Genomic DNA, 20,912 nt, shown 5'->3' with positions numbered 1-20,912 from the left:
ATTTTACGCAAGAAGTATTGTAACATTCATACTATTAGAAAAATAGCACAATACTAAAAAAAAAAGGGGCTAACCGGTTTTTAATAACAGACCAGCAGTTGATTTAATATTGCAAAGCAAAAAAAAAAATAAATAAATAAATAAATTTTATGCAATAAACGCATTTTGCTTATAAATAGCAGGAAAATGCAGATATCACATTCTTTATTTTTTCCGAGCCAACAACAGAATTGTGCAAATGTTTCAATTTTTTTTTAAATTGTCTGTTGGTCTATTGTTGCGTAACTCCATCCAATTTGAGGTTTCTAATCTCCAAAATGACAGCTTTGTGAAAAGCAACCATAAAGATTGTGTTGGTTTAGATGTATTTAAAAATATTAATTCCTCTAAATATCCACGTCTTAGATCATTTGCTGCCAAAATCGCAGCTATGTCCATGATGTGCTTACAAACTTAATTACAATTACATTAGCATCATACTTATTTCTAACAGAAATTCTAGTAGAAAAAATTACAAACATTTCAAAAGGTTCTTTACAACACACAAATTAATGAATAAACACAAAAACATAAAAAAGGCAGACTCTTACATGATTTAATTAATGAAATTTCTGGCTGCAGTAAGGGAAAGCAATTACTTGTAGAAACATTTTAACAGAGACATTAACAATATAACGAATTGGATCTATGCTGACCTATAAATAATTTACATGCATAATTATTACAGGAATATCCATGGTACATTACTTCCACATTTTTGATCGGGCACAATCTGCATGAACATTTCTGAGAAACTCTCAATACCTTTAACCATGTCCACAACAACAGAACAAGCTGAATGATGTTCTTAATTTCAAAAGGTGTGAAAACATCTGAACCTAGTGCCACATGTCAGGATCAGGAAAGACTATGATTTTCATAGAACATTACTGTGTGTGCAGCATTCTGAAATTTAACGACAGAATGATCAAACAGCTCAGGATGAAGTCTTCCATAAATGACATTTTTCATCAACTACTGTAACCTGTAGTACATTTTAATTTTATGTTTATATAGATTCCACCATATATGGTGCCATGAGATGTACAGAAATGTTGCCTCTAACAGTGCACCTGTCATGCTCTGAAGTTAAGGGTGTTTGTCTGGCATTGCATGCATGCAATTCACCAGTCTGTTGTGAGCTACTGAAGGGATTACTCATTCTTGAGTAATGTAATGCATGCTACTGTATTATTTTTCCAGGTTATAGAAACTAAAGTTATTACTGTTGAAATGGCAGACAATTTCGTGGTAACTGTGTGAGGCGTATGGCAGAAAATGCTGCTGACCAGCAAACATCTCATGGGGGCAGATAAAAAAGTTATTATTTCTTTTCTTCCAACATGTTAACAATGTCAAAACAAGTGCTTATACAAATTTTGGCCACTTGAATGCAATTACCAGGGCTGCAAAAAATAAGTTTTCCTGGGAATCTTTACAAAAAAGACACGATTTCATGGAAAGATTAATTAAAACAGATACAGCAATTGTTGAGATATTTTTCAATATATTCCCCACCGGAATTGAGACATTTGTCATACCATGGGATCAACTTTCATAGCCCTGTGTCCTGCTGCCTGGGATTAGAACCAATGTGTGACAGCCGTCTGCACCTCTCTGTCGATCCCATGGTATGACAAATGTCTCAATTTCAGTAGAGAATATGTTGAAAAATAGCTCAAAAGTTGTTGTATCTGTTCCAATTTTTTTTCAATGAAATTGTGTTTTCTTTCTGTGAGGGAAACATTTTTTATGGCCCTCGTAGTTGCGTTCAAGTGGCCAAAATTTGTACAAGCACTTGTTTTGATATTATTAACATGGTGAAAGAAAAAAAAAATAACTTTTTTATCTGCCCCCATCAGAATGTTTGCTTGTGAGCTTGCAGTATGAGGGAAGCAACATACGAGTATGTGGAGGACCGTGTATATTACTGAGAGTAGGCTATTTAAAATTTCTGTTCAGGTTAGTCATTCATCATTCATTATTTTACAAGTCTCAGAAACACCTGGCTGTTACTAGTAGAGCACCGACAATGTGAGTGATGTAAATTCTTGGAATGATAGCATAGAAAATGGTAATAATCCAAGAAAATTTGTACAAACATCTTCTTTGTCCATTAAAAATACTATCAATTTGAACGTGGATCTTCAGCATGGAAGGCTGATGCTCTGATTATTAGCTAACAATCCATTTCATTTTTTATTGTAACTCAAAATATTGCTAAAAATTTCTTTAGATATCCTTATTAGGATATAACATATCCATGTATGGCACAATCTATAGTCAGGCATTAATCTCAAGTTACCTTTCAAAGTATGAACCAAGTCTGTTATAGGTCATTTATGTATATACAGTCAGTTACTATTGTCAATAAAAAATCTTCTTACACTCTGTTGTACTTCCAGGAAGAAACATAGACAGACAAGACCATTCCTCTTTGTGCTATTCCTCACTATTCTCTAAAGTGCCCTTTTTAATGTTGCATCAAAAACAATTTACTGAAAAATATTGGTACCGGTATGTGAACAAGTAAAATATTTTTTAAAATAACCAGAAAGATTATTCTAACTACACGAAACTTAATGCAAATATCTGAATTCTGAATGCAGTGAAAACTTTGTCATTATAGACATTCATAGCTTTGTGGGCAGAAGAAGAGAGAATAATAAAACACAATCTGTCCATTGCGCTATAGCCCTTAAAGACCCGGACAGACCAGCCAGCTGCTGGCCTCACATCCACATGCCGAAGCAGAAAAGAACGATCATCCAACCAATAAACACAGTAAAGTATACAAATTGCATGTAATCTTTCTTCAACTACTGTTAAGCAGCGTGAAAAATTCTGTTTCTGGGGTGGTAACAGCTTTACGGCAGAATTTATTATTCCAAATGAGAGCACATGAGAAAATAATGATTATGCCTAGCTGGTAGTCTCATAGCAGCGCTCTATTTGAACATGTGCTCGGCAATGTATCATTGTAGCAGTTATCAAGCTTGTCATTAGATTTGACAATCGATAGTTCAATCGCAGCTGGTACAGTGGATTTAAGAGTGATAAAACTCTTTTATCATGACTTTTTTTGGTAGGGAAGTAAAGCTGGGGGGCCCAGGTTAAATATTAATGGAATATGACAGAACCATGATCATGAACGAGAAGACTTCAGGCAAAATTTACAAGACAGATGTCTCTGAAATCAAAATTTACAGGAAACATTTTCAACTGGTAAATTCATAGAATAATCCTCCTCTGTCAAATTTACAAGCAGAGTAGAGAGATTGTGATTTTTTTCTGAATTACAGGACTTTCGAGATTTTCGTCCAATGGTCTTCCAGCTGAAAACATCTAGTTCAATTGGAATCTAGCATCCAGTACAATTTAGCTAAATCAGCTGCCTATCATTTTCTGGTGTTCAGTTACTTACAGATGAGAAGGTGGTCAGTGTTAATTTTCAATCCTGGCTATCTAATTGTGTGCATTCTTCTGATGTAAAGATGTTTATTTTATAGAGGTGAACTGTCGAAATTAAAAGATGAAGCCTTGATTCAGACTTGTCAGAAGGCAGTATTTTATATCCCTAACACTAAAGCCTTAAGGTCTAGTGTATTATTCTTTACTTTACATTTTTTATGTAACTTCACTGAATCAGGTTCTGCAACTTCTGTACTAGATTTTTCCTTCAAGATTTTTCTCTCGTGTCCTAACTCTTCACATATTTTGAAGATAATATTAATATAGGAGACTGTTTCTTCTCCACATGGCCTGCATATGGGGTTTTCTCTAAATATGCTCATTATGTGCAGATATTTCTTCACACTGCAGTAACCAGTCCAAGTACTACCCTGATTTTAGGTCAAGTTGAAGTTAGTCAACTTAGTAAGTAATGAAGATGGTTTCTCCATGATAAGCTTGCTGTGACAGTGTCGTTCCACACAGTTCCAATTTGTCCAGTATCTTTGTTTAATTCATTCATCCACTATCTCACAATTGTGATTTCTGTAATTCCAAATAGCTTAGGGCCAGTGAATGTTTTTTCAGATCCTTTCCTTGCCAGATTATTGGCCCTTTCATTGCCCACAATATCCTTATGTACTGTCATCCACGGTAGTATTACCTCTATGTGATTTGCTAGCTGTATAAGAAGACAATCTCAAACCAGTTTGGAAGTGATCCGAAAGCTTGCGAAGATCATGGCAGTTGGAGATAATCCACACACAATTATTTTGATCTCTCAAACTCGAACTTCTATTGCATATGAGTATATTTCAGCTTGACTATCGTGGTATATATCCCCAATGGCACTGTTGTGTCAAACAAAAGACATTATTAATATGAAAGTCTGAAAACTAAATAGAACAGAGTGGAGCTAATAATAAGTACTGTCATTTCCCATAACTATGGTCCTGGAACACAACTATGGTCCACGATACAACCATTCAAATTTTGTACTTCATAATATAGTACCTCGTTTATATTTTTGCTGCACTGTAGTTTGAAGTCAAGTCACTGCAGCTATCTATAATGTTCTTTGAATGGCTGTATCGTGGACCATAGTTGTCTTCCAGGACCATAGTTATGGGAAATGACGATATTTGAGAATATGAAACTAAGCTAAGACTCTTACATTCTTAACAAAAACAAAAACTAATAATATCCACACACACAGAACTTCAGTTATTTTATGTTTTAACTGACGTTAACTAATATATCAATTGCTATCCAACATGTGTGATACTTGTTCATCTTGTTCACTTTTCATATCTTCTGATAAAGTTTTGTTTTCATCTTGTTCACTTTTCACATCTTCTGAAAAAGTCTTGTTTTCATATTGTTCACTTTTCACATCTTCTGAAAAGGTCTTGTTTTCATATTGTTCACTTTTAATATCTTCTAAAAAAGTCTTGTTTTCATATTGTTCACTTTTCATATCTTCTAAAAAAGTCTTGTTTTCATCTTGTTCACTTTTCATATCTTCTGAAAAAGTCTTGTTTTCATCTTGTTCATTTTTCATATCTTCTGATACAGTCTCATTTTCATCTTGTTCACTTTTCATATCTTCTGATAAAGTCTTGTTTTCATTTTGTTCGCTTTCCATATCTTCTGAAAAAGTCTTGTTTTCATCTTGTTCACTTTTCATATCTTCTGATACAATCTTGTTTTCATCTTGTTCACTTTCCATATCTTCTGAAAAAGTCTTGTTTTCGTTTTGTTCACTTTTCATATCTTCTGATAAAGTCTTACTTTCAATATTTTTAATGACCTGCAAGGCATCTAACAAATCGGAAGTACCCCAAACATTGTCATGTATGGGTGAATCAGATTTGATACTTTTATTAATACTTGCACTAAAAACATTAGAGTTCCCTCTGTATACGTGCCGCTTCCCTCTGCCTCTACCAAGACAGAGAGGCGAAACCTTTGTTTTTTTATGTTGTTCTTCACGTGAAGCTTCGAGCACCATTTTGTCTATAGTTCCTTGTGAAATGTGCTGAACATCCGAAGAATCCATCAATTCAACTGAAGAAGTTGTTTTTGCAATTTTAGTCTTATGTTTTGATTTCTTTGACTTTGCATCTACTTCCATTGAAGATCCTGCTTTACTGTTCTTCCCTCTACCTTTAGCAGGTTTTTGTTTTTTTGCATCATCAAATCTGAAATCATGTGGAAATTTATGATACTCAATACAATGACTTCTTCTCTCTTGTGGTACAGAAAATACGAAATCACATTCTTCCACATAACAACGGTACTGCAAAAAAGAAAATACATATTAATAATACTCAAACAAAGAAAGAAAAAAAATAATAACTACAATCATAATCAATATTTTGGCATGAGGGTGTTGTTCTGAGGTGTTCCTAATTATAACATTACACAACACAATTTTTGTTATCTTAAAGAAAATGGGAGAATTTAGCATAATTTTACAAAGTAATCACCAATCTCTCACTATTTTCTTCTGTTACATACTGTTTGCTCAAAATATGTACGTCCATTTTTTTAATTTCCAAATTTAATATACAGTAATAAAAACGAAAGATTATCCTTAATTGTTTCTATCATTAGAAATATTTTTAATTCTCACATTCTTAACAATAATGAGGTGTGACAAAAAATTAGAGTGAGTAGAGCTACCACTACTCAAGAAATAACAGAAAAGGTTTTATGAGGATGAAGTTCTTTATCCTCACTCTCTAGTTCGTCGCCTAGTCATAAATACCTCATGCACACCCTCAAATAAGCCACACAACCCACTTGTGAAAGGGGAAAAAAAAACAACAAATGTAATCACTACAAATTAAAAACAATTAAACACAAATACAGTTCAGTTAACAGTACATAAATTTTATCCTAGAATAGGACACATTTCAAACCCATCCCATGCGCATGCACTGCATGCAGGTCAGTTGCCTTGCTTAATCAGTAATTTACACGATATCTGCAACATTAATAGTATGCGTCACAATTTCTATATTTCTCTGAATCTTTCATAAATTTTAAGTTCTTTGCTGCAAGTAATGGATTGCAGTCTCATATCTTTAGTGGTACTCATTTTCATAATTGAATATGTAAGATGCACAAACTATACACTTATCAAGTTATCACACTTGAACTTGATTCTGACACATGTACTGCTAATCCAAACACCATATTTAACCATTTTAACAATTGAAATACCTACGCAAGAAGATGAATGCCATGCACTACCACCCTAGGAGTTGTACAGGAGGAAAATCAGGCAATGTTGTCGACTTCATTCTGAGTAAGCTGTGCACCCATATTTTTTAACTTGTATTTCGAAAAAGAAAATTCGCTGGGTATTTGAGAAAATATGGTAGCTCTGCCTGCACATCTAGTTGTGTATGAGAAAGGGAAGAGTGTGAGTGTGTTTTTCTCTTATGTTCACTGCTAACGGGATGTCCCAGCTTGAGTAACATGCTTGGATTTAAGGTAGGAGACGCATATGAAAAATTGAAAACAGCTTATGGTGAAAGTGCTTTGACCCAAAAGAGAGTATTTAAGTGATTTCAGCAATTTAATAATGGCAGATTTTCATTTGAAGATGATCCCAGTAGAGGATGATCATCAACTTTCACAACCGACAATGTTGTGAAAATTAGTGACATCATTACAGGAAACCAAGACCTAACCATAAGAGAAATTGCAGCAGATATTTGTCTTCTCATGGCTCTGTTCAATTGAATATGAGATGAGTCAATACAAAAGTTGTCTCCGCTGTTGCACTCTCCCTCATACACACTGCAGGCTGCTTGATGTCGACTATTCAGGTTACAGCGTTATCTATTTTTTTTTTCGGTACTATCTATAGCGAGCGGGTATCACTAACTTGACATAACTTACATCTTACTTGTATTGAATAGTAAAATTAATTTAAAAGGAAAAATGTCCGTCATTTGCTATAACTCGACTATGATATTAATTCAGCTGAAATGAATAATGCCATTTTGTATTTTGGTAAAATATTAGGGAAGGCACGGAATCCCTTGTCTCCCCTGAAAATCCGCCGCTGTGCTAGTGGTCATCTTGTGGCCTTGATATCGCGAATTTTGGCAGAAACAAAGTTACAAGGGAACCTATCACTAATTAATACGTCCATAATAGGTTATCAGACTGTGCCCTCCTAAACTTATCAACAATCGCTTTGGTTTTGGATACAAAAATAAATCGATCTTATTTATCTATCCTGCAGAATGCTACGAGCATAGGGTTTATTGTAACATTCAAGTACGGTTTCTCCTAATAAATAAAGGATATTTTGATCTGTGTTCATTATAGATGCTTGCTACCAGTTGCCAGAATTCAGGTGTGGTCAATGTATGTTGCAGAGCTGAATGTTGTGTGACTGGTACTGATGGCTTTATTTGCTACTTTTAGGGTTTATGGATGTGTAAGACAAAATAATGTGTTCCAGATCTTTGTTTTGATTACACTAATCTGGCCTCTTCCTAGTGTACTGCTTTCTATATCACTTCTGTGCGAACTTTGCACCAGTGCCATGTGTTACTCTGTATTATTTTTATAATTATATATGTATACACAAGCTGGCCACATGTGGAATGCTCTAGTTTCGATATAGAACTACAAGTGAGGTGGTTGGCACAGCTTACAACATTAAATTTAATTATATTTTAAGCATTCTCAGTAATACGGCACTCTTGTTAATCCAGCACCCCTCTGTGCAAGGAATGGCTGGATTAGCAACAGTCTGCTTTATTACGCTATAGACAAAAATGAGTATCAGAACTTGGCACTCACATTGATGTAGAGGCTTAAAAATATTCATTAAAGCATACAAGAAACTAAGAAATGCCTACAGACCAAAATGAGACATTTTTAAATTGTTCAGAACAACATCCAAGGCATGTGGGCCAACAGTATAGTATACAAGTAGTGACAGGGACTCAATTATAGAACGCGACAGTCCTTTTTACATCCTTATATAGTTACAAAAATGGATTGAAATTCTGACCATAGTATACACTGCTTTAACACCTACTGTAGTTAATCATAAATACTAAGAAACAAAGCTAGTATCTAACTTCTAATGCTGAAAAACATTTTGGTAACCATGCTGTGTACCAGCTGCATTACATACCATTGGCTGTCTCTGAGCCTGAGCAAGAAAGAAAGAGTCATGAGTCTCTGAAATGTGCAAGTCCAATAAATGAGGAGAAGGAAGTCGCTTCTTGCATTCACTACAGTAGTAGCGATGTGCTGAGTTGTAATGCAATTCAAACTGCATCACAGAGTCGAACTCCAATGTGCAACCGAGCACCTGGCATGAGAATCTGGGAACTCTGTGGATAGAAGAAAATTTCACATCTTAGCAAAATTAATATTGTACAAAATCCTGCACTATTAACTTGCTGTTGGCATACATTGTGATCCTGTACTTCTTTCTTAAGTGCCTGACTGGAATGATCATTGACAATCTAATAGCTATCAGTGTCCACTACTGTGAAATAAAGGTTAGCATGTCTGACCATGAAATGAGTAGGTCTGGATTCAAATTCCAGTTGGGATAAGTTACCTAATTGGAATTTTTTCCTAGATTTTGTCTCCTTAACCAATTGAAGAAAAATTGCTGGGTAACTTTCGGCGTTGGACCTCAGACTCATTTAACCTTGATTAATTTCTACTTCATCTATCATCTTTCAACATTAGTTTCAAGTCGACAGAGAATGCACCAGGATGTAGTACCTGACTCACATACAAATGATATCAATCTAATGGGGCTGCAGACTTCTCGGGGGGAATGAGGGGTTTTCATAAGGACTTTTTTGGATCTGGATGTAGCTGAATCATTCCACTGAAACTGGGTGTTATGTAGCTGAATCGATAGATGGTACCAAATAGTGAATCACGATACTCACAGCAATGTGGCCCAGTAAACTCTTAAAAGAATCATCCCTATCCAAGGAGATAAACACAATCAGCATCAAGCAGTGGTGAAGCCTTTGGGCTCTCCTCCACATATATATAAAAAAAGCCAGCTATCGAACTGTACTAGGGAAATGGATGATACATGACAGTCTTCCGTTGCTGATGATAATGATGACAGTGAAATGAGCCTCAGGACCATACGCTGGAAGGTACGCAGAAATTTACGCTAATGGTAGAGGGAATAAATCCTGACAAAACCTTAACCAAGTAACTTATCCCAGCCAGGATTCGATTCCAAGTCCGCAAATTTCACAATGGCACACCGACCATTACTCCAAGTGGTGGACTCTGATCCTGTACATCAGACTTATTTAACATGATCTTGAATTGTGCTTTTACATGACATGATTTTCTTGTAACATTATGTTTAAAATATAAAGATTTATAGAGTATCAAAATATTTTTGTTTTACTTACTAAAAACAGGTCGAAAAATAGGAAACAGTGACGATGCGATATAAAAGTTATATATCACTTACAGTGCCTGAGAAATAAGGCTGTGGTTGGCATTACCTGCTGCCTCGTTGCATTAGAGCACAGTGTTGTCACACTTCCTCTTACTTGCTGTCAGTCTTCAATGGCGAAATTGGATGCAGAATACAAATTGTGACAACGTTGATTGCTTGTTCCTTCATGTCACCCCTGGGTCTTGTGATAGTCATGAATTGTGATTGGGCAAGGTGATGCTGAGCCTCCATACTTGCAAGTTCATCCAAGTAGTGTCAATCACAACATTATTTCTCAGGCGCTGTAGCTATACCCTCATCTAACACACACCAATCTTGTCATAGTCCTTGGCATCCTGTGACTTAGCTACTCATTTTAACCATATCATACTGTATGGTTGCCCCAGGTAAGGGTGAACGAATTTGATTGGCTCTCCCAACAATCGTTTTTACAGCTAACACCTGCAATTGTGTCAGTGTGCGTATGGAGATACTTCTGGCACAGTCGGATGCTATAATTAGTAAGTAACGGCTTCAACAATTGCGGACTTATGGTAGGGGTACATTATGGGGTATCTGATGCCGGTTACAGTCTTTCAATGATTGTAAAATGATGTAAAATGAAACGTCTTACCATAAGTAAGTCGTGTGTGAACTATATAACACTGCTGCACAAAAATTGATTTCCACCTCAAGCACAATCCGGGAAAAAATTAACGAGACAAAGGACGCAACCCACATGAAGAACAGCAGTAGTGGCCAAGGTGAGGATAGCAGTGACACAAGAAAATCCACCAATACAAAAAAGCATCGCCAACCGCACTGGAACATCTAAAGGCACAGTTTATCGCATAATCCATAAAAATTTGGATCTAGAGTGGCTGCATAAGCACTCGGAGATGTGTTGAAAGAGCAACACCTCAGAGAACGCTTCACCAATGCTAGAAAACTGTATGAACACCACCTGGCAGGTGAAAAGTGGCAATGGATGGTTTCTCTGGATGAGGCATGGATTTATCTAGATGATACAAACAAACCCCACAAAAGGGGCATTCCAACTTCATCCGGGAAAACAAAGAAAAGTTTTCCAAGGAGTTCCTGGTGGTTGCAGGTTACTGCGCTCAGGGGCAACTCAAGATACACAGAGTTGCGAAAAATGTAAAGATAAATTCAGCCTATTTTCAAGAGAATGTCATGGGCCAATTTTTTCATGAAAAGATTCCCCGATTGTATGGCAAAGGGCCCAAATGTTTGGAGCCACATGGATAAGGCATTCAGTCATACATCAAGAGCATCCCTTGCCTATTATAACCGGAAATCTGCGGAGACAGGTATTAACGTGGTACCTTTTAACAACATCCCAGTGAAGTCACCTGATTCATCACCAATGGATTTTTGCGACTTTGTTCTGCTGAAATGAGGCCTTGCTTCTAGACGTCCCATCTCAATAGAGGGTTTGTGGAAAGTGTGCCAGGATGTTTCGCATAGTATCCCTCTTTCTATTCTGCAGCACACTCTTCTGCAATGGAAATTGCGTTGCAGAACCATAGTTCATGCGCGTGGACATCACAGTGAACACAATCGGTTGTGGCGAAAGGGAATCTCACCGTGAAAAACGTAAGTAAAGAACGTCTACCCTTAACTGGGGCAACCTCCATAGTCCTCGCCTTCTGTCACTGTCCCCTCATCTAACCTCGTCTCCTCCACCTCCTGTCACTAGCTATTTCCTCACCTAATCCATTCAAAATCTGTCAAGTCCTCAGTCTCCTGTCACTTAACTATTCTTTCATCTAACCCACTCTAACCTTGGCACAGTCTTCGAACTCTAGTTACTTTGCTTGTGCCTATGTCCTGTAGAATACACCAATTTTGTTACACTTCACACAACAAAGAATACATTAATATTGTGACATAAACCTTTTCATGAAAACGTACCTTTTACAATATCGTCCTCAGTGGTATAGTTGTTACTGTGATTGTCTCTAGACCCAAATGTTGTGTATTCAAACACAGCCAAGAAGTATGGATTTTCTGTCAGAAAAAATCTTCAGTATGGCTTCAACCCAATGTTGCATTATTTTAGGTTCCACGTGCCTACAGTATTACCAAAAATATTTTTTCAGACAGAAGCCTACATATTTACTTACGGTGTAAAAATTGAAAACAGGTATGAATTAAGCTGAGATTAATGTAGGAGATTCCATAACTCTGTTGGTAAATTCCCAAAATTGGAAAGAAAGCAACCGAATTTCTGTTGACTATTGTTCAATCCATCCTGTGCCATAACATCACATCATGTCTAGGATTCGTGTTATGGAATGCATCTTGTTTCAAGTTCTCATGGGAAAGAAATTTTCTCTTGAAATTTCGGCAAGTAGGAGAAGTAGTAGGTTATTTTACAACACTGTATTGACATCTTAGGTTATTGTCCGAATGAGATATAGGTGATAATACCAGCGAAATAAGTCCAGGGTCCAGCACCAAAAGTTACCCAGCATGTGCTCAAATTGGGTTGAGGGAAAACCTGGGAAAAAACCTCAACCAGGTAACTTGTCCTGACTGGAATTCGAACCCGGGCCACCTGGTTTCGCGGCTGGATGCGCTGTTACTCCACAGGTGTGGACTTCGACAAGTATATGAGACTGGTGCCCACCCAATATCATGATGAATTTAAGGAGCTATGATCAGTAGCAAAATCAAATTTCAAAAACTTGCTACAACAATTTGGGAGATCATTGTGCTAACTACACAATATCTCCGTTCTGGTAGAATGATCGATCATACACCTCTAATGAGGCATGTGGATGTGAGGACAGCAGTCAGTTGGTCAGCCTTGGCCCTTTATGGACTGTTTGCTTCACAGGTTGATTGTTCAATTCAATTCAATTTTATCCTATTTGAACATTATTGTATCCGGAATATTCTACTGGATCACCTATCTGTAGAACAAATACTCTCAAACAAACTTTCCTGTATTCGGTATCTATAAGTTATAGTAATTTATCCTTGAAGCATGCATCTAATATTCAAAAATTTTTAATGAATGTAATAATACAATTATCTGGAGTAAGGTAAAGTAAAGGTAAGATTGTGATATCATGGAAATCAGAGAGATGAATTTTCACGTGGAAAAGTGATGGCCAGTAAAGTTTTCTTTGAGTCCTATTGTTGAGGAATAGCATTCTACGCAGTTTAAATCTACAATAAAACATTAGTCCTATTTTCTATAATAAAAGATTTGGATAATTATGTACTAAGCACTGGACAAGCTGCCATTTTCCAGCAATAAATGGTCCTGGAAACATTTGTATCAGTCACTGGCATAGCTCAATCGGCTAAGGCGCTTGCCTGCTGATCCAGAGTTGCACTCGAGCATGGGTTCAATCCCTGCTTGGACTGATTGGTTGGGTTTTTCCGAGGTTTTCCCCAACCGTAAGGCGAATCCTCAGCCTCATCTCGCAAAATACCATCTCGCTATCATCACCAATCCCACCAACACTAAATAATTTAGTAGATGATATAGCGTCGTTAAATAGCCAACTAAAAAAAATTGTATCATTGATCTTTAAAATTAAAGGTCAATTGACTCTGAATGAGTGAGTACTGAGTATAATAGTGAGCATAGCAACAATTCAATTACTCAACAAAATATTCGAGCTTACATGTCATGACACAATTCTTCTTCATCTATTTCCACAACGCCTTCTCGTTTATCTGCCCTGCATACTGCATCACCCTCTGAAAAAAATGGATCAGAGGGCTTTCTACGACCAATTCCAAGATGGCGTAACATTCTTCACCATAATCTGAAAAATGTAAAAAAAAAAGTAAGTAATTAATATTTTATAACTCTGATACTAAAATAGAAATGAAAAAGTTTACATCTATTATACAGAATGATCGGAAAATATCGTAAAAAAACAACAATGCAGAATGAACATAATAGGCTATCAGTTACTCATTATGAAGATAGGCCTACTATGGCTGATATCTGCCATCAAATTGGGCACTTTATTGAAGCACGTGAAAATGCAATAATAGGCTACATGCTACTGCTTGCATATTTCGGAATACAGAATATCTGCAGTGATTCGTGGTGAGGTTGGGACCGTGATCCAGGGCGAGATGCATGTTGCAATACTCTGCTACATTATAGGGTCCATTCCATTACAATGATCATGTCTTTGAACTTGCATTCACAATTTCATAAATGCTTTGATACTAATGTTGGGCAATATTTCACCTAACTAACAATTTTCAGGATATATGTATAGCCTATATTATTTTATTAAGTAGGATACATTATTAAAACATTTCAGCTTCCTTCTGCCCTGCCACGTCTTACAATGTACTGCTTGGGCCACTAAGTGCCTATTTCCAATTCCTAAATAAGTCTAATCTCTTCTAATATCACGGAAACAATTTCAGAAAGAATGGGGAATCCTTTAGAGACCAAACCTTGATTGAGACCACGTTAACCTGCAGAAATGAAATGGGCTTCATTTGCTTTCTGACTAAAATTGCTACAGCATTTTCCGGACATCTGTAGTGAGTATAGCAATACCTAAAAAATTCTGTTTCTATGTATTACCTGTACCGGGACTCGTCTTCAAAGGCTTTGCCTGGACTTATTGTGGAAAATCACTGAATAAATAATAGGAAGCTCATCACCAGCACCAAATAATTTTCATCGGCATTTAAAAAGCTTTTGTCTTGTGAACTAGAGCAGCGGTCGTCAGCACACTGTAGTACTCTCGGACTAGCATCTCTTACCCACAGCTCTCTTACAGCACCAACGTGCTACCATGGCTGCTGGCAGGTATGCTGCCACCCTATCCTTTCTGCACAATGGAGCATAATTCCTTGCACTGCTAACACTCTAACCATTTCAGCTAGTGCTGACGACCACTGAACTAGAGCACCATTTATTCTGGGATCCGATCTTAGTCCATTTGCTACACAAGTTATAGGCCTATTCAAACATTTCAAATCACGGTATTCTGAGACGGATCATATGAGACTAATTAAAAAGAAGTCAACTGTAAGAGACCTTAAGTTCGAGTATTAAAAGAATGAACAATAAGTGAACTAACTTATTTGGAACAGTTAGTGATCCACGGTAATGTGTACGTAAGTCGTTTTAATACAAATTTGGTCCCTAGTGAAATATTTATTTTTAAGCTTATTGTATTTTTTGTCCAAGGAAAATACTTGTATTTTTACGAGAATACTCTTCTTTTATTCACTGATTTGCTTAGTAACTTATTCTACACAAATGTCATAAGTATAATAGCGACTGTACCAAACCTTACATGACTTAAAGTTACTTTTCAATCAATACAATGGTTACGTAAGTTTATGTCTAAGTAGGCCCAATTATAAAAAAATATGTACAAAAGTCCAGTAGATGGAAATTAATGAAAAGGTATCTTTTATTGTTTTATTGCTCATAATTTATGTGTTTAGTCTGTATAGTTTTTCATGTTTAGATGGTATAATTTGTTTATGCGTTTAGTTTGTAAGTGTAAGCTCTCTTGGACTGGCTCCCCAAGTGTAGTAGACCTTCAGCTCACCCTACACTCCTGTAGGAGGCCGATGACCTTATGGGATTTCAGGCTTTTCGTATTTCGTATCTTTTATTGTTACCCAAGTTTTGCACGAGTGTAAGTAAGGAGGTTTTCACTTTCACCTGAGTTTGTATGGTGCCTACTTCTGCATGCAAGTGCGTGTATGTGTGAAGACAGACTTACAAATACGCAGTTGTATTGGAAGTCTTACAACGTATTTTTAAGTAATTCAGTTAACAATCATGAGATATCATTTAGACCTTAGTTTCTAAATTAAATACACAGTAATATAAGAAAGTACAAATATATCCTTTACTTAATGTAGACTCTCTTAAGTTAGCAGCCTATACTCATATTCGTCACTCTCACTCGTCTTGTTAATGCGTCGCACTCTACAAAACCAGGTTAGAATCTTTGCAATACCTGTTACGAACATTCGACAAACGCAGACAAATCTATTCTTTTTAGTATTTTAAGACATAATTTGGTAGGTGCAATCCGTGTTCTAAAATTTTCCCCACCAACCTTTTCTAATTTTAAGACGAGAAACCGACCTCTTCTTATCCTTACGACTGTTACTCAAATTTGGTACACAGGTACACAATGTCACCAACATTCTCAAGCATAACATCCCTCACGATTTCTCTGTATGGCCAACGTTCAACTTTTAAATGTTTCAATGGACTAAAACGTAACTTCACAAGTAACTCGACATAGATAAATAATTTACAAGTAGAATTCGCGCAAATTAACTATTATGAAGAAACTTTCTTTTTTTCTTTATTCGTAGACGGCATGTTTTTCCTATTAGGAAGATACTTCCACGGATGGGTGGCAGGCTTATCCCAGCCCAGTATACACTAGATGATGATGATGACGATGAATGATGATGATGAATGATGATGATGATGATGATGATGCAACCAATCGTCTATAGTGACAAATAATAATTTGCGCGTTTTTCCTTTTCACATGCACAATGTGCGCTTCAGGTATTCATCTTTCATTCGCAAGTGTTGACCAATGGTTAATTAGGATTCGAATTGCTACCGGTACTGGAGCGAATTCACTTATTATAACAGATTGATCATCCCAATGTTAAATTCGGTAGGATTTTGAAGAGAACAACCGCCAGGATCGCCACCCGTCCGCCGTAAACGAACACGAGATTGCAGTACAGTCGCTAATGCAATTCAAATGGGATTTATGACGTGACTCCTTATGTGACAACTAGATGGCAGCATAGTAAACCTGACCAAAGTTGTTACCGTCAAAGCCTATAAGGCCGAGCAATCTGGGTATATATGATCTATACTTGTTTTTTTGAAAGATGGGACATGACAGTTAAGCGGCCGAGCTTGGAACTACAGTGCCATGTTGCCAATATGGACTACCATGCTGCCAGCTGATGGAAACTAGCAATTGTCGTTAAGATGGCTGACATTAAAACATTAATTGACAATTGACGCGAAGGTAAGAAAACAATACAAAATCGACAGAGAATCAAACACGAAACGTACCAATGTTAACATTGTGTGCACAATGAATGTCGCCAACAGAGCTATTAAGCACTCGCCATGTGGGAATTGTAAGTTTGGCAACTCAACCGTTGTTACCATAGCAACAGCTGTGTGACATTCAGTTGTTTTTCCGAACGCAACGCTCCTGTCATGTCCCATCTTAAAAAAAAAAAACAAGTATAGGGTTTGCGCATGCAATCTGGAGAGAATATTGAAAGAATCAAGTTGAAAACTAACATTAAGATGCGTGCAATTTTTGTGTCTACATGGTGTGCCGTGTTGAATTTCATCTTCAGTACTAATTAATAAATACTAATTATCAATCCAATACTTAGGTCTTTCTTTTTATTTTTCTTGCACGGAGAAGGGACCCGAAGGCTTGCACTGCAGCCCGAGGCTTATTGTGCTTACCACTCCTCTTCTGTGAATGATTGAGTAGCCGAACAGCCACACTCTTGTACAAGTACAGCATGCCACATTTTGAACTTAACCCAGGTTAATGTATGGATGATGATGATGATGATATTATGTGAATTAATTATGGTGAAATGAGTCTGAGGTCCAATGCTGAAAGTTACCGAGCAATTCTGCTTCAATTGGTTGAGGGAAAACCCAGGAAAAACCCGGAGTTAACTTGTCCCAACCAGGATTTGAACCCAGGCATGCTCGTTTCACGACCAGACACGCTAACCGTCACTCCACAGCGGTGGACTAATACTTAGGCCTACTTGATTCACAAAATTGTGGTTGAACACTCCATAGGCACTCGTATTTGTGATAATCTTCAATAAAGCTAATCGTACTTGCCACCATTTTTAGCTTAAAAGGTCCACCATCATCAAACAAAAGAATTTTCAGTTTATTCACGGTCACCTAAAACAATCAGCTGCTCACTACATGCTACTGTTGAATGAAATAAGCATAAGATACCCACTGTCGAAGGGTAGCTTTCAATTGTCGCATGCACTCTCATTTTTAGTGGAAAAATGCATGCACAATTGAATGCATTTCATTCACTCTTGCATGCATTGCTTGAATGCTTAAAGTTTAACTGTGTAGATGCTTCTTATAGGTAGAGCTCCATGCTTTCTTGAGCTCGGAACTACAGAATGACGTGACGTGGTTGTACCATGCTCTGATTGGCTGTACCCCAGGGAAGACCAACCACTTGGTCTCAGTTTTCAAGCTTTTTGAGACAGTTCCACCTTTCACATGTCACATTTTTTGTGAGACACTTCTGTACTCCCCACCACCCCTCAAAAAATTTCCCAAATTCGATTTGGTGGTATTTTTTAAAGAAAATATCCATTTGCATTACTAGTTTGTATACTTTTAAATGTAAAATTACAAAATTAGAATAAAATAGGTAGGCCCCTACTATATACATATAGTATGTACGGTATGTACTGAAACTTTGCATGACACCCGAGACAAAGACCGGCATCATGGTACATATACAGTTTGAGAATCCCTGGTCTAATGGTTAATAATGCTGTCTCCTAGCCAAGAGATTTTTCACATTTTTCATTGGTTAGGAATTTGTTCCTTTAAATGTGTGGCTTGAGGGTGTTGTCCTTATATTTAAGTTAGATTTAAGTGATAGGAGAAGACTGGCCTAACCTACCAAAAATCCACTGTAAATATTCCATTGAGGGATCACCAGAGCACCCCAATGGATTTTCATCATCATCATCATCATCATCATCATCATCATCATCATCATCATCATCATCACCATCACTACTACCACTATCACCATCACCACTCTAGGGAAAGGCCAGTAATCAATTTGATAGAAGACTGAATGGAAAATTTAGTTATGAGAAAAATACCATCACCACTCAGGATTGGACTCAGAACATTCAAGTCTGCAACCAGTTACATTACCAGCTGAACTATCCAGCATTGCGAAGATTAGTGAGAAATAGATTCCGTAAGCAAGATACCAGTACTTGTCTCTAGATGGCTATACAATCAATCACTGACTGCTTATTGGCCAGTCTATATGTAATTTTTAATGATGCTCCCAACAGAAAAGGTTATTCAGTGTTGAATATTCTTTAATTCTTTATGTAAAGCACTTCTAATATCAGACCTTCTCTCATATTAGGAATCCATTATCTCATATTCAATATTGGTACCTCACAATGGCTGACATAACCATGATTTCGGCATTATTACTTTTAGAAATAGAAATCTCTAGTGCTGGTAGTGGGGGAGAATTGAACTTAATTTCAATAGCTTGCACCTCTACAAACGAAAATAAAAATTTGAAAGTCATATTAAGGTTAAGATTTCAGACAAGTTGAAAGTATATATAATAATGATAATAATGGTTTTATAATTTCAGAAAACAACTTGTCAATTAATACAGAAAACAAATTTCTGTTATTTCACATCACCAAGGTTATATATCTACAAATATTCTCGATTTCTTAAAAATGACTTCATTGTCAGTATTTGAAAAAAAAAATCCAATGCTTTGTTTTCTTTTTTGAAGAAATTAAAAGCAAAACTTCAGGCAAAAGCAGAAGAGGTATTGTAAAGTGGGGTTGGCACGAGGATTCCCCCTTAGGTATTACAGCTTGCTCAATGGTTCAGCTTTTTTTGGGCACATTTCAATAGTTTCTTCAGACACATTAGGGTCTCATTGGGGAAGAGTTCCATATTCAATTTGCCACAGTGGAAGACAGGACGAAAGTGAGATCAGTTTTAAACTTTGACTTTCAGAATAACTCAAAATGCTATATCTTGAACATTTGTGATCATAACCGATGGTGGTTGTGTAGTGATGATGGTTAATTTGACTTTCCACAAGTAAATAATTTTTCCAAATCAAATTAGGGTTGAGTTCATTATCAAGAGTATAGTAGGGTTATTTTTTTACAATGAATTGCATAAGACACAATAGGACTGCAAGAACATATGAATAGGATAGGTACCTAATTAGAAAAATGAAGTATTTGGCAGTGCAATTTTGACCAGACTCTATTACCTTACTAACAAAATGTAATTCCGCATTTAAAGATGTTGCTAAGATTTCATCAAACTCGGGAATCTTTAAAACAAATATTACAATCACATATTTTTACCTGAAGTAATGCTTGGAATTCACAAACACCAGTGTAATCTTATGTATTATATCAAGAAAATTAAATAAATATCTTTGAAATCTAAGTATTTATTAAAATACATTTTAAATACGTTCATAAATATATAGGAAGTCGATAAATATAATTTTATTCAAAATTCACATAATATACTATATAAAATAAATGTACATCTATGAAACATGAACATAAAGTATACATTGTATCCCTGATTTGTCCACACAGCGCCATTTTGATTACATATTGCTTTAATGTGCAGCAGAAAATCAATTCAAATTAAATATTTACCCGTATATTTTTTCTCACTTGTCCTCAAATTGACATGTCTTACATAAGATGTGGAGGACGACTGAACATCATGTCAATAAGATACTATAGAAAATTATTAAAAAATGAAGCAACCAATGCATTTGGATGCTATCTTTTTTTTTTTTTAAGTGTTAATGGCATATATAGGTTACTCACACATGGAAAGTAAAGTGGTTAATGAAATCATCTCTATGCTATTAACTTTCAAGCCACATAAAATTGTAAGAGTCAGAACTTTTCCCCATCTCAGTAGTCTGAAAATAAGTGGTTTATAATTGACTAGTTGCAATAATTAAATTGCATAAAAAAATTTACTCTTATGCTGCTGGTAAATATCCTACAAGAATGCACCTAATACATTTATGATAAAATATTTTTGTTAGCTCTAAATTTTTAAATCTTTGTTCATACATTCTTACACATTCATAAACTACAGAAACAGAGGTATATGTCAAAT

General features: G+C 36.2%; 1 protein-coding gene across 2 annotated transcripts; it reads right to left on the bottom strand.

Moving 5' to 3' along the window:
- Positions 1-348: 348 nt before the first annotated feature.
- Positions 349-16,126, bottom strand: l(2)k10201 (lethal (2) k10201). Of its 2 annotated transcripts, none has more exons than XM_069841783.1 (4): positions 16,042-16,126; positions 13,612-13,755; positions 8,657-8,858; positions 349-5,788 (listed from the first exon to the last, which is right to left on the bottom strand). In XM_069841783.1, exons 2-4 carry the CDS (start codon positions 13,740-13,742, stop codon positions 4,748-4,750), a joined length of 1,374 nt encoding a protein of 457 aa, XP_069697884.1. In that variant the 5' UTR covers positions 13,743-13,755; positions 16,042-16,126; the 3' UTR covers positions 349-4,747. The 2 variants fall into 2 exon arrangements, with proteins under 2 accessions (XP_069697884.1, XP_069697885.1); XM_069841784.1 differs by having other exon boundaries at positions 16,071-16,118.
- Between the last annotated feature and the right edge of the window lie 4,786 nt (positions 16,127-20,912).

Source organism: Periplaneta americana, chromosome 12 (assembly GCF_040183065.1).
Source record: "Periplaneta americana isolate PAMFEO1 chromosome 12, P.americana_PAMFEO1_priV1, whole genome shotgun sequence".
Lineage (NCBI taxonomy): Eukaryota > Metazoa > Arthropoda > Insecta > Blattodea > Blattidae > Periplaneta > Periplaneta americana.
This window is presented reverse-complemented; position numbering and strand designations above follow the sequence as displayed.